The sequence below is a fragment of the Leptonotus elevatus genome, chromosome 6 (assembly GCF_054856555.1).
Source record: "Leptonotus elevatus isolate MCC_2025b chromosome 6, RoL_Lele_1.0, whole genome shotgun sequence".
NCBI classification, from domain to species: domain Eukaryota; kingdom Metazoa; phylum Chordata; class Actinopteri; order Syngnathiformes; family Syngnathidae; genus Leptonotus; species Leptonotus elevatus.
Window position 1 is genome coordinate 19,470,531 of NC_141244.1, and position 27,629 is coordinate 19,498,159.

At 41.9% G+C, this 27,629-nt stretch overlaps 1 protein-coding gene across 1 annotated transcript; it reads right to left on the reverse strand.

The window, feature by feature from the left end:
- Nucleotides 1-475: 475 nt before the first annotated feature.
- On the reverse strand, nucleotides 476-27,629 carry plcl2 (phospholipase C like 2). The gene is made up of 6 exons (XM_086078662.1): nucleotides 26,846-27,629; nucleotides 15,002-17,485; nucleotides 14,440-14,643; nucleotides 9,968-10,043; nucleotides 4,228-4,337; nucleotides 476-3,101 (listed from the first exon to the last, which is right to left on the reverse strand). The coding sequence occupies exons 1-6, from the start codon at nucleotides 27,074-27,076 to the stop codon at nucleotides 2,892-2,894; spliced, it is 3,315 nt and encodes a 1,104-aa protein (XP_085934788.1). The 5' UTR covers nucleotides 27,077-27,629; the 3' UTR covers nucleotides 476-2,891.

Here is a 27,629-nt window from a genome sequence, read left to right on the forward strand (position 1 = left end):
CAAAATTGACACTTTTATAAGAAACGCGTTTTTACGCTGTGAAAAGCACGTGGAAATTGCCTCAATGGCTGTTTATTATCCCACCAATTCTGCCTAGCAACAATGAATCAGGCAAATCGGAATTGACGGAAAATTTTAAGTTGGAGTTTGTTCTATGCATGTGGCAATTTTGTCATTGGCCAAAGGGTGGGTCGACGGATTCTGCCTAGCAACAAGTAAACAGGCCAACGAAACTTGAACGGGATCGTTCAGTACAATGCAGACAAACATGAAGGAGATGCTCACAATTGCTGAGTTAGCCACAGTAATACTGCATTAGTGGTTCTTTGCAGAAGATAAAGAATGTGACTGCGATGTGAGTACTATGCCATTTGTTAGCCTGTATATGGTGTTAGTTAGCATCAAGCTAAACGGCATTTGTATCTTAACTATGCATGCATACATTGACACCACACAGCAGACATTGTGTTTTTAACAATCGTTTTTATTTTTTGTCAGGGATGTAACGAACTGATGAACAATTCAAATGTTTATTAATCTCCATCCCGTCGGCAATCAGAAATGCATCACAGCACTGAAAGACAGCCTTTTTTCTTTTTCTTTTTTGCGGCGTCGTTATTAGATCTGCACAAGTAAACGTTTACAAACCAAACCGCGTTGCCAGCAGCCGGCTGCAACCTCAACCGAACGGCAAAACGTTGTGTGTCGTTAGGCAGTTTTACTTTAGCTTAGCAGTCTCACCTTGTAGAAGCTAACACGAGGGAATGATCATCTTGGTCCACGTAAAATAAGTTGTTAATTGCATTTATTAACTTGGCAAACAGATCCCAGAACATTACTGGGCACTACCAAAGTAAAAAGGCTCCACATATGTCCACTGGTGGTTCTGATCATGCACTTGCTGGTTGCTTTGAAGTCCTTCCTGTCACACATATTCGTATACATTTATATATATATATATATATATATTTTTTTTTATAAAATAAATCATTTGGTTTCTTTTTTCAACCGGAGTAGTAACAAAAAGCAAAGGAAATAAGTAACAGGTATCTCCGTATATACACATCAGGTTTGCTTGGCACGCAACAAGTTCAGGAATGTAAACAACATTTCTTCTCTTCACATTCACTATTGTGCTTTAAGGAACATCTTGGAATATCCAAAAGGCTCGTCTGTGTACGCGTGTGTGTGTGTGTTTGTCATAGTGTGTTTGCGTGTCCAGAACGCAGAAATGGAACTTCACCAGGCACCGATGCAAAAAAAAAAAAAAAAAAAAAAGTCTCAGCGAGTCTTGCGTGGGAAAACGGGAGAGTTTAGGCAAGTAGAATACTCCACTGTCATCCTGTACAGTGCTACCTTGAAGTTCCAAAGACCCCAAAAGTCGTAGAATTTTGGATTTAGTCCAGAATTTCTGGACATTTTTGGGCCCAAGATTAAAGTAGCAATGGAATAGGAACAGTCGATGAAACTCAAGTCGAGGCAATTCACGCGAGCCTTTCAATAAATCACGTAAAAAAACTTCAGGGCAAAAATCCCACAAGACTTCTGCAAATCCACGCGAGACTAACACAAACCCTGCGAGATTTCTGCTAAAGTACCATGCGGCAAATCACATGAGACTTCCACTAAATCAGGTAAAACTCCTGCTAAAATCCCAGCAGTCTTCTGCTAAATTAACCAAGCCTTCTGGTAAAATTCTGCAAAGCTTCAGATAAATCACGTGCAATTTTTGCTACAATCCCACAAGATTTCTGCGAAACCATGTGAGGCTACTGTTGAAATGCTTGGAGACTTCCGCAAAATCACGCGAGACTTTAACTAAATCCCTGCGAGATTTCTGGTAAATTACTATGAGGCAAATTACATGAGATTTCCACTAAATCTTGTAAAACTTCCGCTAAAATCCCAACAGTCTTCTGCTACAATCCCACTTCTGCTAAATGACGCGAGGCTTCAGACTAAAATCTCATGAGAATTTTACCAAAACCACACAAAGCTTCCAATAAACCTCATGAGACTTCCATTCATTTTCTTCTGCTTATTGAGTTCGGTTATGAACTTCTCTCTCCCCAGCCACTTCCTCCAGTTCTTCTGAGGAAATCCCAAGATATTCCCAGGCCAGCCGGGAGACCCCGGGCCTCCTCCTAGTGGGACGTGACTGGAACACCTCACTAGGGAGGCGTCCGGGAGGGATCCTGATCAGATTCCCAAGCCCCCTCAGCGACTATTGGTGAGAGTAGGAACATAGACCGCCTTTTGGCTCAGCTCCTTGACGATGACAGACCGAGACTTTGTCCGCTGAAATACTGCAAGGCCTTTGCTAAATCACGTGGGACTTCAGCTAAAATCTCATTAGAATTGTGTCAAAACTCACACAAAGCTTTAAATCCCGCAAGATTGGCTACATTTCTGAGAAGTTTCCATGAAATCCCGACGGGACTTCAGCCATTAAACATTCATTTGTCTTTTTCTTTCATTTTGGGAGTGTTATTGCCTCAATGCGGTGTTGTTTCATGTTTAGAGCTGTTATGCTTTCAATTTAGCAGGCTGGGTGCGACACTTCCTGTTTTTGTTGCCATTTCTGTGACCGAGTAACTGATTTGGCTCGTCTGTGACTTTTGACTTCCATCCGTTTGACAAGACTGAGTGCATATGCACGACTGCTATGTTAGCTTGTCAAGCTAGCCGCAGGCTGGTTACGTTTGAATGTTTTTCCTGAGGTTAGCGGTCTAACTTCAAGGTGCCACCGTACAGGCCTTATGTTTAAGGACTACCAGTTTTCTTATGGGATTTAAGCTTTTTTTTTTTTTTTTCCCCCTCAGCAGAAATACCTGAAGAACTCTACGCGGCGTCTGGCAGTTCAAAGTCTTCGGTGGAATGTGATATCGTCATCAATTGTCGTCTTCGTCGTAGTCTGTGAGCTCCGCCTCGGCCGTGGCCTTCTCGGGGATGGCCTCCAGGCTGCGTCGGCTACTTTTGGAGTCGCACGAGCCGCCCGCCGGTCTTCCTTTGCTGAGGTCGCACGTTAGTGCCGCGTAATGGATCTGCTTCAGGTTCTCCTGCACTTCACTGCGGGCGTGTTTTAGGAGGTCCGCCTGGCCCTGAGGGGAGAACATCAAAGGAGGGTGAGATATCGATATCGAAAGGTTTGACGGATTTTAGTGATACATTTTTGTTAGTCAGGGCACCACACTAGAGATGAGCACATTTCGCATCACCATTTATTGTGACCAGAATGATCATGATTGGTCGTATTATCACTATATTGCTTTAAAAAAATGTTTTATAAGGTACAAAAACATCCACCTAATGCAGTGATTCTCAAAGGGTCTACCGCAAGTGGTACGCAAATAAATCACTGCCCAAGTACAGTTCAGTTTTATTTTAAATTAAACACTTTTGGACTTCATCTCGAAGACTTGTTTGTTTTAAAACATCCATCTTGTGTCATCACGTACAGCTACTACAGCACTTTGTTACAGTTGCAGTTGCTTTGTGGTTGTTTTGTTTTGTGGTTAAATCAATAAATAAAGTGCTTATGAAGTGCTCAATAAAAGTTTTTTTTGTGATTTCTAGTGCAGTATTTTCTACAATATTCTGCGAAATAACTACATTTTGGGTGCAAAAATCTACTTTTTACACATTTATTTTTGGGGTAAATTAATTTGTTTTAGGAAAAGCAAAATTTATTGTGGGGGGAAAAAAATAGTAGGGCAGCGGTAGAAAATTTTCAAATCTATTTTAGAGTAGGGAAATACATGGAGGGGGGGTGCAAAAATATTTTTTCAGAGGTGATCTTTTTTTAAGCAAAAAAATATATCCTAGGGGACAAAATTCAACTTTGGGAGAAAGAGGGGATAAAAACGTTGTTTTTATCAATTTTTTATTATTTTCTTGAGGGGAAAAAAAATCTACTTTCTGGGAAATCAAATTAATTTGTAGCTTTTTTTTCCCTGTAGCTTCTGCAGTTTAAAGTGTATCCTGTCTTCAGTGGAAGTTCATGTAAGTTGAGAAAAACTGTTTCAAAGCCACTTCAAAGCGCAATCCCAAAGGACACAAAAAAGAGCAACACCTATTTTGAGAGACGTCTTTTTCATTTTCAAGGGGAAGAAAAGTCAGATTTGAATTTAAAGCTTTATTGCCGAGCTCAACTGTCGTGTTTGCGCTCTACACTGTGACACTTTTTTTTTTTTTTTTTAAGAACTTTATTCTGCATGAAGTCGTCACCTTGAGGATGGTAATGTTCCACGTGAAGCTCTCCACAGCCTTGTAAAGCTTGCGGCCCTTCAGACCTTCCTTCACCGCCAGGTCGTGGAGGTTCTGGTGGAATTGCATGGCTGGTGGCGAGACAGGAGATGACAACAACAAATCGACATGAACATGAAGCTCTATTGTATTTGGAATTTTTTTTTTTTTAAGAGCATTTTTCTTTCGTTCAATTTTACCATCCAACATACCAATGCTTCGTTAGATATATAAACTTGATTTTCAAGCATTTTCAATTACTTTCTTGAAAAGGCAATATTTCAACGGGAGGTTTTCCAAGAATCGCCTTAGCGAGGCTTTGCTGTACTGTATAAACGTATGGCCGGCGGTATGTAATTTGATTTTCAACCACTTTAAATCACTTTATTGAAAAGGCAATATTTCAACCTATTCTTTTTCCAAGAACTGCCAACACCCGCGGGAACCGTTGAGTACGTGACGGAGTGCCAAATTGCACTCTGAACATTGGAGAGGTCCCATTGCTCTGTGTGTGTGTGGCGTGTTAATAGCTCAGACTGTTATTGCTTTTTTTTCTTTTTTTACAGCCTCCAGTTGGAACGTGAGATGGGGTAGGGTGAGGGGTCTTATGAGGCAGGAAAATCAAAGGGACAAAACGTAACATTTGATGCACACCAGTGGTGCCCAAGTCCGGTCCTCGAGAGCCCCCGATCCAGCCTGTTTTCCACGTCTCCCTGCTTCAACGCAGCTGAATCTAATGATCGGCACATCAGCAAGCGTTTGCAAAAGCCTGATAACGACCTTGATCATGAATCAGGTGTGTTGGTGGAGAGAAACATGGAAAGCAGGCTGGATAGGGGCTCTTGAGGACCACTGATGTACACAGGCAGGCAGGCAGCAAAGTGATGAAGACGAGGAGGAGGAGGAGGAGGATGTAGGAGGAAGAGGAAGGAGGCATCGGCGGCATGTGCGCGTGCGTGACGTTAGCCTCCAAGGTTCCGGCTGGCGGGGAAGATCCGCTCGGCACGCAACCTACATACTACCGCTTCCGCCGTCAACACTCCTCATGGGTCCTGTTGGTGCCGTTGCCATGGAAACACGAGAAGAGGAACCCCCCCCCGCACACACACACACACACACACACACACGGTGGGGTAAACATCGGCGAGGGGTTCTTCTAATCACTTCTCCCGTCTGCCGATGTGCGAGTTTAGCCTTCCCACCCCCCCCCCTCCCCCACCACACCCCGATTGACTTGATGTGATGTCACATGACCCGCCGCTGCCTCGTTACCATACATTTCTATTTCCCGTACAATTACCTCATTTCTGCACTTTATGGCTGCAGGGTGCACACATGCACACACAAATATATGGGGGGTTGCCTAGCAACACTGGACGGAGTCTGGCAGGCGCGCGCAGCAGGAGGAGGGAAGATCCTTCTTTTTTCCGAGGAGAGCAAACAGCCAGTTGGACAGAAACTCATTCCGCCAGGGGACCCCTAATTCAACTTCCTCACGAAGCTGCCATTTTAAGGTCATTTTGACCATTTTCATGCGTGCTTGGAATTGTTTGAAAATTCAGTCTTCAATTGCCCAAAGCAATTCGAATTTTCATTTAGCACAAATAAATCTCAAGAAGCCATGCCGGAAAATGCTCAGGATGTCTGGCATTTTGGAGAAGCCATTTTAGTGTCGTTTGTCTGGAAAGGACATCCTCTTCACCACTATTTTGAGGTCCTTCCTCGTGGCCAGTGATTTGTGGAGCGCCCTTGTGCAGGACAAACAGGACCAGAGACTCCTTTTGCCTCCAGAAGAAGCAATAAAATTAAACGCCACAACAAGCATGAGCGAGCTGGGCATCCGCCTGTGTGTCTTTTGTTTTCATCTGTCAATTGTTTTGGTCCCAATCGTCTTATATTTCGTGTGCAAGACAAGATTCCCTTCGGGATATTGAAGTTTACTGCGCTAAATGAGAAATGTCTCACCATTTTATGCCACGTGAGCATCAGTTTTATCTGAAATAACTCATTTGATTGTTGAGTTTTGTGATGTCGGCTTACACTTGAAAGAGAAGTACAGTGAGTTTTTTTGTTTCTTTGTTTTTTGCAGGGAGATTATTAGAAGCGGCTGTGATTTTCAGGATTTAGCTCTGTTTGCCTTTTGATATGCCAACACCCCAAAGGCCCCCTTTTGTCCCTCCAGTTTGTGTGTGCCTGCATGTAACAGCCTAAGCAAGTCCCTTTATTAAATGACCAGGCAGAAGCCACCAGAAAGGATAGAAAACTGGCCCGCATAAAGTGGATGTTTGCTCAGAGCTAACTGGAAGCTGGTTGTCCTGGCTCACATCCGCACACGTTAACGGCAATGGAACAAAAAAAAAAACAAGTTTGAAACCCTAACGCTGGCTTGTCACTCTAATTTGAATCTTTAACCACTGCATCAGCCTTTTTTCAGTTATTCAGGACGATTTTAATCGATTTTAAATTTTAAATGACACAATTACGTAGTTGGTAGCTATTAAAAACATGTCTTAAACACCACCCTTCAAGCATTCTGCCACTTGTGCAAAACTACAACTCAGAAAAGCATTTGGTTGTAACAGAACAAAACAACAACAGCTTTCAAAAATTCCCAGAAGACAAAACAATTTCATGATTTAGCAAATGTTCAACAATTCAATTTTTAACTCATTCACTCCCAGCCATTTTCACTGAAGGAACCCCCTTTGCTCCCGGCTGTTTTACTGGATTTTGACTGATTTTGCAAGGTCCACAGAATATTGTGTTCTATTGCTATAAAAACATAAAACCTACCAAAAGAAAGATTAAAGTCTCTTCTTTCATCAGGAAAAAAAAGTCAATTTGTATCTGTTTCCGTTTTGCAGCAATTAGCATTAGAATATAGCTAAGTTTCATCATTATTCACAAATCTGTTTCAAACACTGGGGAAAAGAGCCTTTTTGCAACATAGCCTTGGTTGATCTCTTATACTGTGCTGCCACTTGCTGGCCGTTTTTGTAACAACCACCATTGCTTTAAGCGTTCTCTTCAGTTCAGAGGCTGCATCAAAGTCTTCTGTATGCTCTAGCATAAAAAAGTAACAAACGTATAATTACGTTTTTGGGACCATGGCACTATTTAGAATAGAACCTTTTTTATACATTTTTGGGAGCAAATGAGTTAAAAAAATGACAATGTATCGAATTAATTTGATTTATTGCCCAGCCCTACCTGCTAGCATGCCAAAATTGTTCTTTGTGCATAAAACGTCATAAGAGTAGTGGAAGGCATTTATGAAAATAAATAAATAAATGGAAATATTTTTTCCTTTTCTTTTTTTCTTTCACCAGTGCATAATCATACAGTAGAGTGCCGAATTGTCTTACTCGCGAGGGCACAAGGGTGTCGTAGCACTATAGATGTTGAGCTGGATATCAAGGATTGTCGGATAAATGTTTTCCAAAGTGACATCACCGAGTGTTGTGTTTATTTCAAGGGCAATGCGTCTTGCAGTGCCACGATGGATTATTCACAATTTAAACAGGCGCTGCTGCAGGAACCTCCTGTTGAAAAGGGGAATTGGCTTTGCCATGAACCACTTCCTACACAACGCACGCACACACACACCACAGAGGTGTGCGTGTAGTAACCTTCACTATCCGTTCTAATCGAATTGGATTTGACTTCACGCAGACAAATATTGTTTTATTTTTCTTTCTTAATGGCTGTGTTTGTATTCACACTTCAAGGAGGAATATTGTTTGCTCGTAAACGCCGTGACGGCCAAAGAAGCACTTTGTCAATGGGGGTTCGCACATTGTGTGTGCGTGTGCGTGCGTGCACGTGTTACAAAAACAGTTACATCACATCCTGGAGCGCTCGACAAGATGTTAAGCAGCAGCGGAAGAGGAGATCCAAATAACAGCTTGTTGATCTTTAAATATCCTCACTTATTTTTAGGAGATTGCCGGCCCGGAGAAATATGAGCCACAAACGCCAGGCTGGGATAAAATACTGCTGATTGTGACTTTGTGTGAATAAACCAATGTCGACAAGCTGTGGAAATTTATGTCTGAGGAGATGATTGGTAGAGCAGCAGACCAGGTCAAAATCTGAAGTAAAATTAAAAAGCAATGACTTCTGTTGGATTTGGAGTCAAATGTAAAGGAAATACTTCAATTAATTTGCTCCCAAAAACCTATAAATATATTTTTTAATACTTTGTCCTTCACTCCCAAAAACATATGCACTGTATATGTTTGTTTTTTTATGCTAGAACATACAGAAGACTTTGATGCAACTTCGCTTAAAGCAATGGTCGTTATTACAAAAACGGCCAGCAGGTGGCAGCTAAGTATAAGAGATCAACCAAGGCTATGTTGCAAAAAGGCTCTTTTCCCCAGTGTTTGAAACAGATTTGTGAATAATGATGAAACTTAGCTATATTCTAATGCTAATTGCTGCAAAACGGGAACAGATACAAATATACTTTTTTCAGACCCTAATCTTTCTTTTCCTAGGTTTTTATAGCAATAGAACACAATATTCTGTGGGCCTTGCAAAATCTGTCAAAATCCAGCTCCCGGGAAAATGGCTGAATGAGTTAAAAGCAGAAATAAACATAAATTAGGAAAAGGATGACGAGATTGGTTTTGAATTGGGGTTTGACGCAAATGTGGGGGTAGAGAAGCCAGGGATAGGGTTTTAAGACAAGGTTATGTTTTTCAAATTAGGGTTAGGGTTTCAAGTAAGAGTTTGAAGTCAAGGTTGGGCTTTCAAGACATGGTTAGGGTTTCAAATGAGTGTTTTGGGTCAGCTGTCAGGCTTGGCTTTGCGTTTCATGCTCGGGTTTCAAACATGAGTTCTGAGGCCCAAGTTAGGAGTTTGAAACAAGGGTTAGTGTTTCAACTAGGGGTGCACCGATCACAATTTTCTGGCCGATCACCACTTTTAAAAAGTCTGACCTGCCAATCCCGATTTTTGCCGATCTTGATTTTTAGAGTTTCAATCTTATTTTATTGGAAAACCTTGAACATTATTTGTTTTAACTGCAAATTAAGTAGTTCTCTGAAATAAAAATGAAACGCCTATTAAGAGAAGAGGACAGTGGCTGACTTTTTCAGACCACTGAGGAGGAAGATGAGATCGGTGGAAAAAAAATCGGTTTATATTTAAGGGATCGGCCGATTACCAATCCCCAAAACTAAGGAAATCGGGGCCCATAAATCGGCCGGCCGATCGATCGGTGCACCCCTAGTTTCAACACCCCCCTTGACCCTTGTGAGGAATAAGCGGTCACGAAAATGGGTGGATGGATGTTTCAACAGCCCCGACCAGTTTCAAACTCTTATTATCGGCACAAATCCACTCGACACGCCTCAGACAGAAGGACAAGTTTATAGGATAATCCCATAAGACATAATACGCCCTTGGTCCACCCAATTGTCTTATGCGTGTACCCAGCCTTACTCTGCCATTCACATTCAGTACAACAGTAGAGTTTGCGACAATAGAAGCAATTAAAAAAAAAAAAAACTTTCTCCCTGCTGAGCACATTGTGGTCAAGACACTGCGGCACATTATTGTCGCACAATCCCTAACGACAGTGGAGTTAATGACAGAGAAACTTTTAAACAGCACAGCATCTGCTCACCGTGGTAAAAAAAAACAAAAAACAAAAACACAGACACGAGCCAGTGTCGCTAATGCTAATTGCGCTTCTGCAAACGTAGCCTCTGCTTACCGGCTTTTTGGGTTTGGAGGATCCTCTCGTAGACGCCGTCAGCGTTCTCCAGGAGAGTTTTGCTCGTCTGGATCACCTGACACCAAAACACACACACAACATTCACATTAGCCTAACAGCTACGTGGTCGCACTGTGGTTTTCCCGCGCATGGGAGGTCTCTCCGACAAAGACAGCAGCCACTATTACAGGAAGGCCTGCGTGGGCGAGGTCGCGTTTGCAAAAGCCCAAAATTAGAGGGAAAGCAGACAGGAGGACTTTTCTATTAAAAGCCTCGCGTCTGGAGGGCTCAAATGTAGACGCGACTGGCTTTAAAAAGAGAAAATGTGGCTCTTGGGGTAATTTTAGTAAGTCAAACATCAGGGTGAGTCATAGCAAGACGCTAAGTTTGGCTGTGATGCTGTTAAATGGAGAGAGCAGACATTTGCTCAGAAGAAGGGGACTCTTCAGTCTTTGGGAAACCACCTCGATGCACATTCCAGCTAAAGTGATTATTAACACAAAGTAACAGTCTGATGTCTAATTTACTTTACTAAAAAAATTAAAAAAAAAATTGCTGCATTGGAAATTCTACAATTATATACTTACTTTTAACAATAATCAGCTAAATCCACAAGGTTCCATTTCTAAAGTTGTCGGTACTTGGTTTATTAAAACAAAGTAAAAATGGTCGGATGTGAATTTGAACTTGACTGCAGTGGGGGGAAAAAACTCATTTAACTATTCAATTACAGGTATCTGTTAAAAAGAAGGTTAATTTTCCAAGGTGGTCAATTCTGCGCGTGGTTTAATTACACAAAGTAACAGTAGTTTCATATCATATTTACTTTACAAGAAAACAAACCTTTAGAATTAGTCAAATCATATGTTCAAAGCATTCCATCACCCATGTTAGTTGACACTTGGTTTATTGTTAACACGGCTCAATAATCTATTCAAAACAATGCTAATTTTTCAAGGTTGTCTGCACTTAGTTTATCAGCACAAAGTAATAATATCCTGTCAAATTTTCTTTACACTTGCTCCAGTAAAAATACTCCAGCAAATACTTAGCGTCAATCATATTCTTAAAACAATGTTCATTTTCAAGTTTTGCCGACATTTTATGAACACAAAGTTCAATTTAGATTAACAAACTCGTTTAAAAATAAACATTTGCTTAAAATGTTCATTTTACAAGGCTGTGTGCAGTTTATTAACACAAAGTTCACCAGTTTCTTTAAAGCATTTGAGCACAAAGCAGAGTGCCCCCCCCCCTTTTTTTTTATGGTTATCATTTTGTCGCAGCACGGCAAAGCCCCGACGGTGCAATCACGGCGACGCCACAGCTGCAGTAAACGTGCTCATTGCTGCGGCACACGCTGTCATTACCTCCCCCAGGGTGAAATCAAATGGCCGTGTGATTTATTTTGAGAGGCTGCTTCATCCTCCCCCCAGACATAGTGCAGGGCTCTTTTCTTTAGTGGTCTGGGAAGCGTCTGCTTACTTCGCCACACTGAATCCTGAAGATGTTTTTTCTTTGGCTTTTAAAGATGAAGTGCAGCAGGGCTTCATCGTAAGGGCAAAAGTCCCTCTGTTGTAAGCCTTTTCACCTGTGGAATGTTCCAAACAGGTGTTTGATGAGCATTTGTCATCTTTCTCTTGCTTTCTTTTTTTGCCACCTGTCCCATCTTTTTTGGAAGGCGTTGCAGCCATAAAATTTTATGTTAATGATTATTTGCTAAAAACCATCGTTTATCAGTTCGGACATTAAATAACTTTAAATATCTTCAATTAAATATAGGTTTAACAATATTTGCAAATCATTGTATTCTGTTTTTATTTGTTTAAAACAACGTCCCAACTTCAGAACAGCCAACAACCTTAACTCATTTGCTCCCAAAAACGTATAAATATGTTTTATTTTAAATGTTTTAAGTGTCCCAAAGATGTTTTTTTATTGGGGGGGGGGGGGGGTTGCTAGAGCATAAAGAAGGCTTTGAAGCAGCCTCTCAACTGCAGAGAATGGTTGAGGAAATGGTAGTTATTACAAAAACGCCCAGCAGGTGGCAGCAGAGCAAAAGAGATCAACCAGGGCCATGTTGAAAAAAATGCTCATTTACCCACAGTTCTATACGGATTTGTGAATAATGTTGAAAATGAGCTATATTCTAATGTTAATTGCTGTGAAAACGGAAACAGATAGAAATATACTTTTTTTTTCCTGATTAAAAAGGAGACTCGAATCTTTCTTTTGGTAGGTTCAATGTTTTTATAGCAATAGAACACAATATTCTGTGGGCCTTGCAAAATCAGTCAAAACAGCCGGGAGTGGATTGCTTCAGTGAAAATGGCTGGGTGTGAAGGAGTTAAAGGGGAAGTCGTCAACACCCAAGAAAATAATTAAAAAATTATTTACAATAATATGTTCTATACAGCCCCATCAGTCTAAATACGGTATTCTGGTTAATATTGCATTAGTGGAATACGAGTTAACCAGAAAAATCCAGCAGTTTTTAATCAATATCACAAGGCGGCCATTTTGCCATTTGCTGTCGAGTGAAAATGACATCAATGTTGCTCAGGTAACAACCAGGTGAGCTGTGATTGGCCGTTGCCTGAGCCCTGAGCAACTATGATGTCATCTTCCGTCGACAGCAAGTGGCAAAATGGCCGCCCCCTGAGATGGATAAAAACGGCTGGCTTTTGCTGCATAACTCATATTCCACAAATGTAATATTAATCAGAATGTCTTGTTTAGACTAGTGAGGTCACATATAACATATTATTGTCAAGAAATGTTTGACTTCCACTAAGAATCACTGATTTAGAGATTGACACATATTCTAACCATCATACTGTATGTAGACATAATGTACATCTGAGTTCTAGACTCATTTGCATCCCCCCTTTGCACCTTTTGTCCTCACGGAGGTTTCTTTTTATAGCAGAAACGTGGGTCAGCCCCAGATTCTCCTCCCACCAATTAGGAACCAGAACGATTAGTCCGCACGGTGACTCACTCACAGCCACACACAGCCCAGTGTTCCTAATGAGCCCCACATTATTTACAGTGCTCCTCGTTTTCATTAGGTTGCTAGCACTTATTAGAGCCTTTGTTTTAGATTGGATTGATTGTGCTCCACAAATACCTGTCACACACTCTTCCCTCCTCGACCTACAATCCTCCTCCGGAACTCAATTGTCCTCTTTCCATCGCAAACAATTACCTCCACAAGGGTCACCTTAACAAGCACAAGCGCGCATTACATAACAGCGGGCCTACATGCTGAATAAAAAGCAAAACAGCCGCGGCAAGCCCGTGCTAGGCATTTGATTAGCTGCTAAATTATTCAAAGTGGCAACGACTACAACAACATCCGCTCGTCTAATGTGCCAAGAGGCTCTGGAAGGGAATCAGCCATGCGTAACAAAATAAATAAATAAACAAAAAAGGGAGACGGGGAAAGCCTGATGTGTTGCGTAATGCACCGGTATTGATTTTATTACTTAACAGCAGCGGCGGTGCTATTAGCTCGCCATGGCTGCTGTCCCCATTAAGAGCGGCAAAGTCAAGCTATTGATCCGAACGGAGCGGACGCTGATTATTTTTCCGCGGCGGTGGACGGCTACACATGCGGGATATATAAACAACTGCATCCATCCATCCATTTACTACAGCACTTCCGGGATCACTGGAGTCGATCTCGGATGACTTTTGGCTAGCGAAGCGGGGTGACAAATCAACATTCACACCTTTGGGTCCTCATTAGGTGAGCCTATGGATAATTTAGGGTTAGCTGGAGTCTATGCAACTTGACTTTTGGCAAGAAGAACATGCTGGGCTGGTTGGCGGTCAATTGCAGGGCACTTAAAATATGGACAAACAACAATTCACATTCACAATTACAGATAATGAAGTCATTCACTGCCATATAAGTTTACATTTAGCAACTGGAATCAAGCCATTTACTTATACTGTGTAATTGTCAGTCATGTTTTTCGACAGGTTAAAAGGGGGATTAATTTTCTAAATATTTTACTATTGTACGGTCAGGTCAACAGTTTTAACATATACAACAAAAACAAATTCAGTCCGTAGCATTCCTAAAGGAGCGATCAAAACTCGTGAATGCGTCTGGTGAATGAAGAGAAAACAGTGTGGGGGAGGGTAGCTCTCCCGATGGCTTATCGTTTCTTTAGGAACGCTACGAGGCTTACCTTGCTTTCTTTATAGACGTTTCACATTGCTCGGGCAGAGAGCCGCCGCCATTCTACGTCACTACGCACGGAATGCGTTGCGTCATAAATAACAATGGCGGCGTACGTCCAAATAAAGTTTTCTACAATACGTATTAAACTGGAAATGATTTTTCAAAAATGAATCTCAAAGTTATGCTAGTAACAACCAAATAGAGTAATATAGAGCAAACTTGTCATGACAGTTGGGGTTCCTTTTAATCTCCTATCTTTAATACTTTTCCCGCTACTCACCAAGTCATAGGTGGTGACCACCTTTTTGAGGACCTCTGGCAGCAAACCTTGCGGCTCCATGACAGGGTAGTGGTCAGCAAGGTTGAAGAGTAGAAGCGGGCCGCTGTCCTGCGCACTAAGTCGAGGGGAGAGTGCCAGGATGCACTGCTTGAGGTTAGCCACTGCCGACAGGCCGCACAATTCTTTAAAGGACACGATGGCATTCTGCAGAGGGGGGCGACAAATCAGGGAACGATTACTTCACCGCCTCGTTTTATCATGTCTGGCCTCTAGGCCGAGCAGACAGTCTGGAAGAAGTTGCAATTAAGCACTAAAATCACCATGATCACGTAACCACTCCAGACCTACAGTATAAGCTGGATCAGGATGGGCATAATTACTCTAAATTAAAATTAAATCAGTGATGTTTAAAGATCCTGTCAATCGTGCGGAATTAACTGCTTCATCTCCCCAACCCTAGCCTGCGTGGTCATCATGGAAACGGATTTGTTGGTTTATCAAAAATAACAGATTTTGAGGAACTACAGCAGGAACAAACGGAAGTGATAAACTAGTGTCTGACCTGCATGCTTTCTCTGTGGTCCGTGGCCTCCCTCAGCGGCAGCGTGGCCGTCTTGAAGACATCGTCCACGGCCTTGATGAGCAGCACCCTCATGCTGGCGTACTCCCTGCTTCTCTTGCCCTTGCGCACCGATAGGCCCCTCTTGTGTGGCTTGCCACCGCCCCTCCGGTTGGTGATGGCCACGTGGACGAAGAGCAGGGTGTGCGGCAGGACCTCGCCAGTCAGCGACTGCAGCGGGACGTGGCGAAAGCCCGGTTGCAGGCACTCGAAGGGGATGGTGTACTGTCCAATGAACTCGTCGCCTATGTAGTCATCATCCAGGACCACGAAGCGCACCATCGCGAGCTCGGGCAGGTTGATCTGGAACTCGAAGCTCTCGTCAAACAGCGGGTTGTCCCCGTTCTGATTGACCGTCTTAGTCCTTTGCTCGGCACAGTCGGCAGGAATGCCGTGGATTTCTACGTACACGTAAGGGTCTACGACGTCCCCTTTGGCGCCCGAGCCTTTGGGCTTGGGAAAGTTCTGTCCGCTGATGATCTTAATGTGCAACAATTGCGGAGAAACACCAGGCACTGAATCTTTTGTGTTGGCACTGAAATACGACACCTGCTCACGCATAATCGCCGGCCGCAGAACATAGCCACAGTTCCCATTCTGGCGGAACCAGCCGATGTTCAAATCCATCATCAGGCCAGGAGTCTGGTAGTTCATAGCCACGATCTGGCAACCACACTTCCAGAAGTCCTGCGGGTTCATGTTGCTGGAGTCGATCCGCATGGGACTGGGGTAAACCCGTGCCAGAAACTTCTTGTTGTAGTTAACAAATTCCCCGGGAAAGTCGCTTGCACAGCGGCCAGCAAAAACCTCGTTGAACGAGCAGAGCTCCCAATGCTTCTGGCCCTGGAACGACGTGGGGAAGTCCTTGAACTCCACGGACTTGCACAACGTGATCAGATCAGAAAGGTCCTTTGACAGCTGGAACTTTTTGGGCACAACTGTCTGTTGTTCTGGTGAGTCGATGCTCATTCTCTGCGACATCTCAGCCCCTTCGTCCTCATCCGTCACCTCCCCCTCAGAGCCAGTGCAGTTGGTGCCGAGTTTCTTGCCCTTCAGCAGAATCTTTCCCTTCAGATCCGAGGGGGATGGGAGGTAGCAGTCATCGGGTTTAGGGGGATCCAGACTGAGCTTATCTCCCAGGATCTTCTTGAGGTGCTGAAACATGACCTTCTGCTGCTTCAAAGAGCAGTGGTTCTCCAAACACAGGATCAACGGGAACTCTGATGCGACAAAGGCGTATTTGTTGACCACGTCGATGACGCTGCGAAAGACAATCTGCGAGGTCATGGTGTGACCGGTGTAAATCACGGGTTCATGGTCGGGTCCATCCCAAACATCTAGCTCCACGCTGCGACAGCCCATCTTGAGGGCACGGATGTAACCCGTCACATCAGAAGGACCTCTGAACTGATCTTCTATAAGGTACGTGTTGTGAGAAGCGTTGATGTAGTAGTGGGACAATGGCTGGTTCATGTCTTGGCACACGGATTTGTGCTCGGGGTCAAATATGTGGCATTCCGACGACAGAAGATAGTTAGTGAAGCCATCCAGTGAGAGCCAGCCTCTGAGCCGACCCTCTTTGGATGGCTCGTACTTCTGGATGACCTCCACGCTGGTGTCCTCGCTGACTTGTGCCATGCCCTGCTCGGCTTCCAGGAATATCATCAAGTCCTTCGTGTCCAAAAACTCCTTGTTACTGGAGAACTGGACAAAGAGAAAATAGATTTCCGGTCTCGTGCAGAGGTCATGAAAAACCTCGATGAACTCGTCTCTTGTCACCAGAGAGCCGACTTTGTCCTTCACTTTGTGAAGCTCCTTGAACTTCAGCTCAACTTTCACATTTTTAAGTCCCGGGTTCAACTTTTTGACCAGCTGCACAGCAGCGCATATTGTTATCTGTTGACTGTTGTTTCCATCTACTTCGCCGAAAAGTTCACCAAGCCAGGACGAACGCATGCTATTCTGACTGCTCTCGATCATGTTCAGTGTATGTTTCCCGTAGGAGATCAGGTACCTCAGGCCAGTAATCCAGGTGTTTGCTACGTCGGCAGTGTTGGCCACCAAATCCAAAGACTCATAGTTCTCCCCAAAGATAATGGAGAACGCGCAGTCCTCCGAGATCTGATCATAGGTTCCGTTGGTTCTAAAAGTGTCCGTGTTCTTCCCCGTGCGAACCTCCTTGATGGACTTGACGTCGATTTTGGCCTTGTCAGACTCCTTCTTGGAGGGCTCCCACCGCAGGGACTGCATGTCGGCGTCCAGCAGAAAGTAGCGGTGGTAGATGCGCGAGTTGGAGCGCACCTTCTTCAGCTCGGAGCCGTCGACCATGGTGGTGATGCAGTCGCTGGCGCTGCTCATCTTCTTCTCGGTGGGCATGCTGCTGAATGACACCGTCTTCTTCCGCTCCTTCCGCTGTCTCGAGGAATCCTGTGAATTTAACAAAAGGATTTCATATTATGGAAAATTGACCTTTTAATGTCTTGTACAACAATATCTAGGTCTCTATTCAATCAGCTCAAATGTTAAGTCATGAGTCGGCTAATTTACATCCTTCACAGATTAGTCTTTGATAAGTCGCAAATACTTGTTTACTCCGTCGATTCAGTGGGTGTGAGAGGGATAAGTGTAAACTGGTGTATAACCCGTGCTGTCTTTGTAGTCACTCAATTGATGCTACCCATATAGTTGCCGTGGGGTAACCAAATCTGTATAGGGTGCTATAATTCTTGATCCTCTGAGTAGTTTGTGAAAAACCCTGCCAGACATTATATTAGGTCACCAATGAACCTTTTTAAATTGTGAAAAAATAAATAAACATGACGTGTCCTTTAAAGGCATGAAATCACATCCAAAACCGCCACCAGCCTGGTCCCCTCCTGGACTGTGAACATATTTTGCACTTCTGACTTGAGCGGAGGACTACAAGTACCTGTCACTGTACATTACCAAGAAGTTCCCTCCCGCAGAGAAAAGTTGCCAGCACGAATCGACTCAAATTCTCCAGGCAGCGTTGACATTTTCAGTGAACCCAGTTTCTTATTCTCGTCTTTTTTTTATTTCCCCATTGTCGCTGCAGCAGCACCAGGTTCAACACGAGGGCAAACTTTTCATGGTGTGGACTTTACAGAGTTCAGGGAAAGTCAAACTTGTTCGTCATGTGAGGAACTAATTGTACCCATTAAACTCAAGTGAACAAATGGCTTTGAAATGTTGCCAAGTCAAGACTTCATTTTGATGCCGTCAGGTAAATGCTCATTTCCATTTGTGTGGTTAATGAAGAGGCTCATAAGCGCTCTAGTCGTACAGTCACATTTTCTTTGATATAAACTTTGATATCAAGAGTTTATATTAAGCAAGAATGAAACACTGACTAATATGTACAATTCTCTTATGTGTTCTCAAACGAAACAAAAAAATTGTAAAAATAAATAGATAAAGAAAGAAAGAAAGAAAAAATGATAAGAATACATTAAAAATAAAGAAAAAAGAAAAGGGAAAAAAGCAAAAATTATTTTATGTGTTCTCAAAAAAAAACGTTTTTTTTTTTTTAAAAAGACAAATGTGTCAGTGTCAGTTTATTAGTAATAATTAGGTCCTTGATTTGGGGAATTTGCCAAAAACCAAAATCCACCTTTTTAGGGCTCCATTGACTGTAAATGATTAAACCATCTGGATTTTATTCTGAGAGAAAAAAATAAATTTAGACCTGTACATTTCACAAACATATCTTACTCTGTTAAAACTGTTCAACCGTCTCAGTCAAAACATGTTTACGAAAATATCAAAGATTCTGGATATAGTTGAATTTGACCTGGTTTTGGATCAGCAAATAGCATTGTTCTAACATTAGAAATATCTGACCGATGTGATCCGACACTAACGGGTGCACTTTCCACTTTCATGTTAAATAATAAGACACATTCCGCTTGCTGAGTGTACCAGTTCAACAGATAATGCATGAGCACACACAAAATCCTTATGAGCAGGAGAAAGAATGCAAGCGTGTTAACATGGAGTCAAAGCTGTGGTGGAATAATTGGCTTATGTCTACCCCCCCTGTAGATGAACCTCCACTTCCTTCAGTCAGAAGTTGTTTTTTTTCTTCTTTCCTGCCCCAACTGATCTACCCTTCAATTTCAAATGCAAATTTTCCACGGCCGGGGGCCATTTAAGCAATCCAGGAAACGGGAGGGTGAGGCGAGCGACACTTGTGTAACTCTTGTTACACTCCAGCTGACGCAAGAATAAGCAATGTGCACACACACGGTGACACACATCAGCAACGGTTGAAAGCGCATCGCCGACATGCCAGCGGTTCCAGCACCTGGAGCGAGCCCCGCGCGCAGGAAATGACAACGAAGCGCTCTCTCAAGGCTTGCAAATCTTGTGCTGAATAAACAAAACACCTGCGTCTTCCCAGAGCCAGGACGTGACAGTCACATGAGAGCAGACAAGAGTCAGCTGTGTGGCTGGCTTATGAATGCTCAATGTGGGGGCCTTTCAACAAAATCAGCACGGCCACTCATGAATGGACAAGGGGGACACGGCGTGATGAGGCGGGGAGCTACTAGGGATGTTTTATTTCCCTTGATTAGGCAAAGAGGGGAATGAACGATTAAAAAAGCGCTACAAAGTAAAAAAAAAAAGACTTCTAAATTAGACACACCGCAGATAAAAGTGTTAACAAGCTTGCCAAATAAAAATATAATCAAGATGAAGGAGTGGGAGTCATTGACAGGATTGTCACTATTGAATATTTTTTTAATTGATTATTGATTGATGGAATTATCTGAAACATTTCATTTCATTTGAAAGATTTAAAAATATATATATTTGCTGTAGTTTGCTGATATATTAAGCCACCAAACTACCCCTTGCCCCCTGCCATCGCCCGTCCGCTCTCTCTCAGTTACGTGCATGCATTGATGGCAACGACGAGGCGCTCTAAAGCAGCCGCCCCAGCCCACACGATGGCTGTCAAACATAGACATCTTCAAAAAAAATTCTCGCTCCTGGCACTTCCACCTTTCTCACCCTGACATGCGTACACACACACGGCCAACAACGTGGCACTCTAAAGTGTTTCTTTTTAGGGGTGTATGTAGGCATAGCTAGCTTGCTAACATGTCACAATTCTACTGGATATCCGCTGATACAAACAAAGGTATTCTTTCTCATGAAGTCATGCGCCATTAGTCATGTACCCCCCAAAAAATAAACTTAAGAAAAACTGAAACCGTCTAAAACACTTGAACAACATATACATTAGGGGTGTGCACAAAAATCGATTCTCATAAGATTCGAGATTCTCATTTAGTACGATTCAGAATCGATTTTAAATGTCCCAAAACCGATTTTATTTAAATTATTTTATACTGTCTTGCCTTTGTCTGTGTGTGCCTTTATTGGGAGCGCTGTTCATGTTGTACTCGATTTGGCCACTTAGGGGCAGTGTGGTTCCACGCGGTCTAATACACTGTTAAGTTGTAGCCACATTAGAGAGTAGAAGGAAAAAGTCACGATCAAGTTATTCCAATAAAAGTAGTTTTTTTTGCAGTGTGGAGACGTTCGTTCTTTTGAGTGATAAAAGGGCCGCGAGTAGGGCGCTAATTAGCATTAGCGAGTCAGACTGGAGTAGATCATTACAATTCCTTGCACAGCTATAGATTGAAGCAAAAATCATTGTCAAGCAAATAATTTGGAATCAAAAAGCGAATCGCAGACCCAAAAATCGGAAAACGAATCATGAGACATTCAAAGATTCCCACCTCTAATATCCATGTTATGTGAAATGGATAAATGCATTTCAGCTCTTGAGTGGGAAAGAAAAATGCAAAGGCGGCCATCATCACGGTCAAACACCTGCTAATTTGCGAGTGTTTTTTAGCGCCGACTGCCAGATGGGCCAGTTCTGTTTTTACATCGCAAACAGTAAACACACCACAGGGCCAGCAAACACTTAATGCCGAGCAGTTAAGCAGTCTTGTAATGCAGAAGTGCATTTCAGAAACCACACCAGTGTTGTTGTAGAGGAGATGGTAGCGTACGCGGTTTGGATTGTGCTCACCACATCCTCTATCATCACTTAAAGGCCGAGTTCACATATAAGGATTTTTCACACAAAAAAATTAATAAAAGATATTTGGCAAACCTCACACACAAAAACGTGTGCATATAACAGTTTTGGTCCGTTTGAGTGTGGGGTGCTTCGATAAGTTCAACACAGCTCCCCCCCGCACCTTAGGGCTTAACAACCAATCAAGGTTCACCTGTGTTCCGGGTTTGGTCATGTGACATTCACAAGCTGAGCCCTTAGGCACTGTGATGTCATTTTCAGTCGACAACCAAGTGGCAAAATGGCCGCCCTCTGAGATGGATGGATTTTGCTGCCGAATTTATTTTCCACTAACATAATATTAGTCAGAAGAGCATGTTTTGAAAAGTGGGACTGCTTTAAACGCATGATTGTAAAGATTATTTTTTTAATTTGAGTTCCCCTTTAAGTATGTACTTTTGAAAAACACAATACATAGAATCAATTATCTAATTCCAAGTATAGATGCCCGTTTTTGAAAAGGGATAGACCGATTATCGGACGGACCAATATTCAGCATTTTGACGAATATCGGCCATTTTGAAGAATCATATGGCCGATAATAGATCCATTGTAAAAAAGTGTTAACTTTAGAGAACAAATTCAATTTTCAGAGATGCTGCTGACCCTGGAGAAATCTCTGCACCGTCTGTTTTTGCTTGAAATTAAAACTAAGAGAAGTACAAATTTAATGCTTCAGATATTTAGAAATTTTGGAAGACTTATTTACTGTAGAAAGCAATTATTTAACTTTTAAAAACATGCTAGTGCCCCTGGGAGATCCCGCAACTTTTTGTTAGATTTTTAAAACAAAGATGACTATTGATAAAAAAAATGTTTAACTCCAATATTTTACGAACCCTAAAAGTAATTCAATGAACATGTGCTTTAAAATAAAAATAAAAAATAAGAGGTGGACGTTGTATTTTTGTAAATTTTCACGTCAATATTTTCTCTTTTAGTGAAAATGAATATCGGCACCGTATAACGGTTATCGGCGTCCTTCACCACTAATAATCGGTAGGGGTGTGAATTGCTTAGTACCTGGCGATTCGATTCGTATCACGATTCCATTCAATACCGATTAATCCTGATACGAATCTATAAAATTTTTATTGCGATTTTTTTTTAACTCAAATTTAGAAAATACTAATCAGTAAACTTGTTCATGTACACTTTAAGATTTGTTTGAAAATATATTTATTTATCTGAAAATTCAGGTTGCAGTCTGTTTCATGTTTGAACAGCACTGAAATAAAATATTAAGGCTTAATGTTCCATTAATATAACATTCTTCTATGCTTAATGTGTAAATCCTAACCCTAAGTAAGACTTTTTTTTTTTATATATTTCCATAAAAAATGGATGGTTAAAAATTGATTTGGCCGCTTATTGAATCGATTCGAGAATTGCGCTCTGTAATATCGCGATATATTGCCGAATGATTTTTTTCCAACACCCCTAATAATCGGTATGGGCCCTGAAAAAAACATCGCTCTATCTCTAGTCTTAGAAACTAAGCATATTACATGAAATTGTCCACTTGTGCAAAAAAATACAACCTTTAATCGGTTGTAATCTGATACGAGAAGAGTCTGGAACGAAACCTACAGCGTCCTCCATAATCATTGGTTAAAATGTGTTACTTAAAAGCCATAAATAAACTCAATTTTTATTGCAGAAACATACTTTCATGCTAAAAATACCAGACACAGAATCAAGCTCCTCCCATGGCCATCTCGGTCCCCGGGGAGCGGTATGACCCCGCGGGAACATGCTTTTTTGTTGTTGTTGTTGCCGTACTACAATAAAGTGTAATTGCGCATTGTGCTCTCATTGTCAGAGTGAGCGCAGGCCGTTTTAGCTTTTTTGCACGGAGCGCAGAGCAGGAGATATGAAGTGCAGTGAACAAATCCTGAAAAGACACCGTGGCATGAAAAGAAAGGTGAATACTGGAAATTGAACATTGTGCTCCGGTTCAACTCTGTCAACCGCACTTTTTGGGCGCCGAGCAGCTCAGTCGGCCATCTTGGTTACGATTATGCCAGCCTCCGTTCAAACTCATGTCAGCCGCCCACAACAATTGCTTCCGAGGGCTGACTTCAAAAATAAAAGCTAAGTAAGGCATCGATATACACCTGGTTAGCTTTCAGCCGACCGTTGTGGCGGCTGCCGGAGTTTTTTTTTTTGTGTGTGTTTTTTTTAAACTCTTTAACCGCCAAAAACGTTAAATGACGTTTACTAAAATCCAAATGAATGCCGCTAAAAACATGAATTGACGTTTAATACGTTTTTTTTTTCAATGGGCGGTGGAAGTTGTTGCGCAGCGCTGCCTACTCAATGGAGTTGTGAAATCACAAACACCCACTCACTATGGCCAACAGGTGGCAGCATTGTATCTCGTTTTTTCAATTGCAGTGAAACATGGCGGATCTTAGGAAATAGAACGTTTTCAAGGATGACGTGAATGACCAAAGCCTTTGTCACATTAAATATAATTCACAGAGCATCACCAAACAAATAAATATTTGTGTCAAAGTCACTGTTGTGCAGAAATTTTATATTTTCACAAAAAGCCTATTTTAAATTTTTGCTCAATGTCACTCAAATGACCTATTTTTAAATGGTGATTATTAAAGAACGAAATAAGGTAGAAACATACTATTTTTTTCTAATTAAAAAATGGAACTCGTTCTTTCATTTGCTACCCACCATGTTTGTGTAGTCCAAGTATACAATATTCTGTTTGCCTTGAAAGATGAGTTAAAATGCTCAAAATTGGTTGGCACTGTCTGGGTTGTTTTTTGGATAACGTGTGGCAGTAAAAGAGTTAAGGGGTGCACTTTTTTTTTTCTCTTCTTCCGAGGGGGACGTGAAGGAAAATAAAACATAATTGAGAAGCGCCGGGCTGAAGTGACGCCTCCATTTGTTGATTTAATTAACATTGGGATCAATGAGAAGATGATGTTGATTTTAAATAGCTGCAGGCTAAATTGGCTCATAACAAACTGCCTAGCAAATTCAGGCCCGACTGGTTTGCTGAATGAAGAGTGAAGGAAAACGAGAAATATGTCCTACGGTGTTTGCTTTGGTGTGGCCCAGGGTAATTTAATATCATGGTAAATATTGTTGACACTGACACCTTTCAAGGAAGGCAGAAAGTGAACGGAGTGTGTATTTAAAATGGCAAAATTTAATTTTTTTTTTTTTTTTTTTTTTTTTACATCAGGACAGTTGGGTAATAAATTAGAATGTGACAAACTGTTACAAGTTGTTCATTTCCTACAAAAGAAGGCAAGCTATTGCTGCACTTTCCTAAAAACAGACTATTTAAGATGATCCTATCATTACGACAGTTGCTTTTGCTCATTTACTGTCAGTCAAGCTAAATATAAAACTGAGAAACAACTTTTTGCTAGCTTAGTGCTAAAACACAATGCAAAACGCGAGAGGTGGGCTCAAGGTGTTTTTTTTGGGGGGGGGGGCTGAACTGATTAATGGCATTTCTATTCATTTCAATAGGGAATGATGATTTGAGATGCAAGTGTTTTGAGTGAAAGAAGTTCTTAACATCGCAATTAAGTATTTCAAGTAGACTGATTTGTTTCAGGCCGATTTCAGTCAAACCAAAAAATAATAATAATCTTCTATCATGCAAATTATGTCCGAAGAAAAAATGATGATTAAAGTAATGACATACCACAAAGAAAGGCATTGATTTCTAGGGTGTTATTTCTTCGAGTGTTGTCTTATTGTCATCACATTTGAGCAAGGCGCTAAGTGACTCATGCGATGTTTATCCGTCTGTGTTGAAAAAGCCACAAAAACACAGCGTGATTTGAAAACGGATTCAAGGCGCATAACAATTATCTCCCGTGCTGATTCACAGGCGCTCTCGACGGTATCGTGTGATTACGGGACTCTTGTTTTGTTTTGGTTTTCGGGCCACTGAGCATTGTGGATATGCAGGGTAGGAAAAAAAATAAGCACAGCGTCGGGGATGCGACGCGTGGAAACTTCTGGACCGGAATGAGAGAAATCACAGAGTCGAATTGTGGGGGCCGTATCAAAATAATCTTTAAAAACAATCAAAAGGAGGGAGGGAAAAAAAAAAGGCAATGAAATGGCTCTATTATTCATTCAGAGAGTTCATAGCTCAGGGGAGTAAAAATGCCACCGAGATAAACGGCACTCCGCCGGTCTGGGGTGTTCTCAAGCAGCAAGAGATTATTTGGGTCTTGTGCGCAATACTGTATTCATGTCAATATAATCCAAATGAATCTATAGTCTCTGACCTATAACAAAACTCATTCACTGCCAGTGACGACTAAAGACGTCAAAAATTCATTTGAACTATTTCTAATAGTTTAACTTTTTTTTTTACACTTTTGTTAACAAGAGTATGAAAACCTAAAAAAAAAAATTCAACATTTAGAACAGATATAAAATTTGTGATTAATCGGTGAGTTAACTAGTGAAGTCATGCAATTAACGAAGAAAAAATTTAATCGCCTACGCCCCTTTTTTTTTAATCATCCTTTCTTCTTTAAATTTTTTTTTATATATATATATATATATATATATATATATAAATATATATATATATATATATATATATATATATATATATATATATATATATATATATATATATATATATATATTTGTTAATAATCTTTTCTTTAAAAAAAAGAAAATGTAAAAACTTAGGGGCGTCAGGTGATTACATTTTTTAATCATAATTAATCCCATGACCTCACTAGTTAACTCACAAATTTTACATCTGTTCTAAATGTACAATAAAAAAAAATCTAGGTTTTCATACTCTTGTTAAAAAAAAAAGTTAAACTAATAGAAATAGTTCAAATGAATTTTTGACGTCTACAGCCGTCAATGGCAGTGAATGAGTTAAGAACCGAATAGACAGAAGCAGCACACCAGAATAATAACACAAAAATATTATGAACATGGAGTCCTAGCCCTCAGCCAGGCCATGAATTCATCAGAAAAAAAAAAAACAAGATCCGGGAATGTAAACTGTTAGCAATTGGACTTCTTCGATGACATCAGCGTGTTTCTGTCTTGGGATTGGTTGGGCAGACAAAAACTTTATAGCCAGCAAATCACGTCTGTAGCAATCTAAAATCATTAATTAATATTAAGAATCTCTGGTGAGTATGATGTATTTTATTTTATTTGTTATGTTTTTGTGACATTACTTGATATATATTGGTTGTGACCTGTTCCAGATGTGTGTAGCACTAGCACAGTTGTGTGCTGTTATATTGCATTTTTAGATAGCTACAACCACTATCAGTTTACTAAATTGAGTACAGAAAAAACCCCATTGAAAGCAAAGATTTAAAAAAATTAAAAAAAGCATGGCCCGCCACTAGAGCCCCTTTCAAGGTGAGAGCAAAACTTAGCATTACTAGCTGGTGGAAACGTCTGTCGGCGGTTTCGACATGCGAACTGCTCCACTGATGCGTGCTGTCATCATCGTTGCTACTTCTTAGGCAAAATGACATGACTAACGTTTGCAAAATAGTCGAAGGACACCGTGTACTGGTGGAATGACACCATTTGAGGTGCCACGGGCTCGTGTTAACGATGTCATCAGTGGAAATGCTGACAAAAAAAAAAAAGCGTTTTATGGAGCTCAGGTGGAGGCTGACTTTCATATTTGCACCCACCTTAATGATGCTGCTCCTGCGGGGCATGTCCGCCTTGTTGTCAGGCTCGACGTCGGCTTCCACGCCGTCGCTACTTCCACCGCCACCTTGGCCGACCATGTTGTCTTCACACATGCCACAGTCGCCGTTCGACACCGAGCCCTCGCCGGGCGTCTTCCCCGCCGCCTGCACGCCTACCTCGGCCGCCGCGTGATCCAGCAGGCTGGCCCCATCTTCCTCGAACTCCGCCATGGGCGCGCGCACACTCACACCGGAAAAACCTCCTGGTTCGGATTTAGTCCAATTTCCTGGTCGGGAGCATCTGCGCGGGGTGCTGCTTCTCGATCATCCGGCGCCGGGCGCTCGGAGGTGCCGCTCGGCTAGCAGGGGAGGCGTGTACGCGGGGAGACGGCGGCGGAACCACTGGTGCTGTCGGTACACGACACCGTGACATCGGACCCAGCTGGTGGCGAGCTATTTAGCCAAAAAAAAAGCAAGACAGACGGCTGGCAGCGTGTGGCCTTTAACGGCTAAATCCCCGCCGGTTCGACTCACCGGGGGAGCACCAGTTGGTCAGCGGCGTCGTAGCTCCCCATTTGCGGAGACTTCGGTAAAGTTAGCATAAGATTGGCAGATTCGGTGTGGTCGGTCCAACAACTCCAAAATGAAACGTCATTGCAATATAAACGACGCCTTATTCCGATCTCTGTGAGGTCGCCAACGTGCTACAATTTGAATTTCAGTAACACAATTTGTGGTCTGAGCAGTTCATGTGTCGTCATGCTTTTTCAACAGGCGACACCGA

Excerpts from the sequence above, each read along its gene's own strand:
- plcl2 (XM_086078662.1), bottom strand. The coding sequence starts at position 27,076 with ATGGCGGAGTTCGAGGAAGATGGGGCCAGCCTGCTGGATCACGCGGCG. Across the intron at positions 14,644-15,001 it reads ACCACAGAGAAAGCATGCAG|AATGCCATCGTGTCCTTTAA; the intron begins GTCAGACACTAG and ends CCCCCTCTGCAG. Across the intron at positions 10,044-14,439 it reads TGGTCACCACCTATGACTTG|GTGATCCAGACGAGCAAAAC; the intron begins GTGAGTAGCGGG and ends TTTTGGTGTCAG.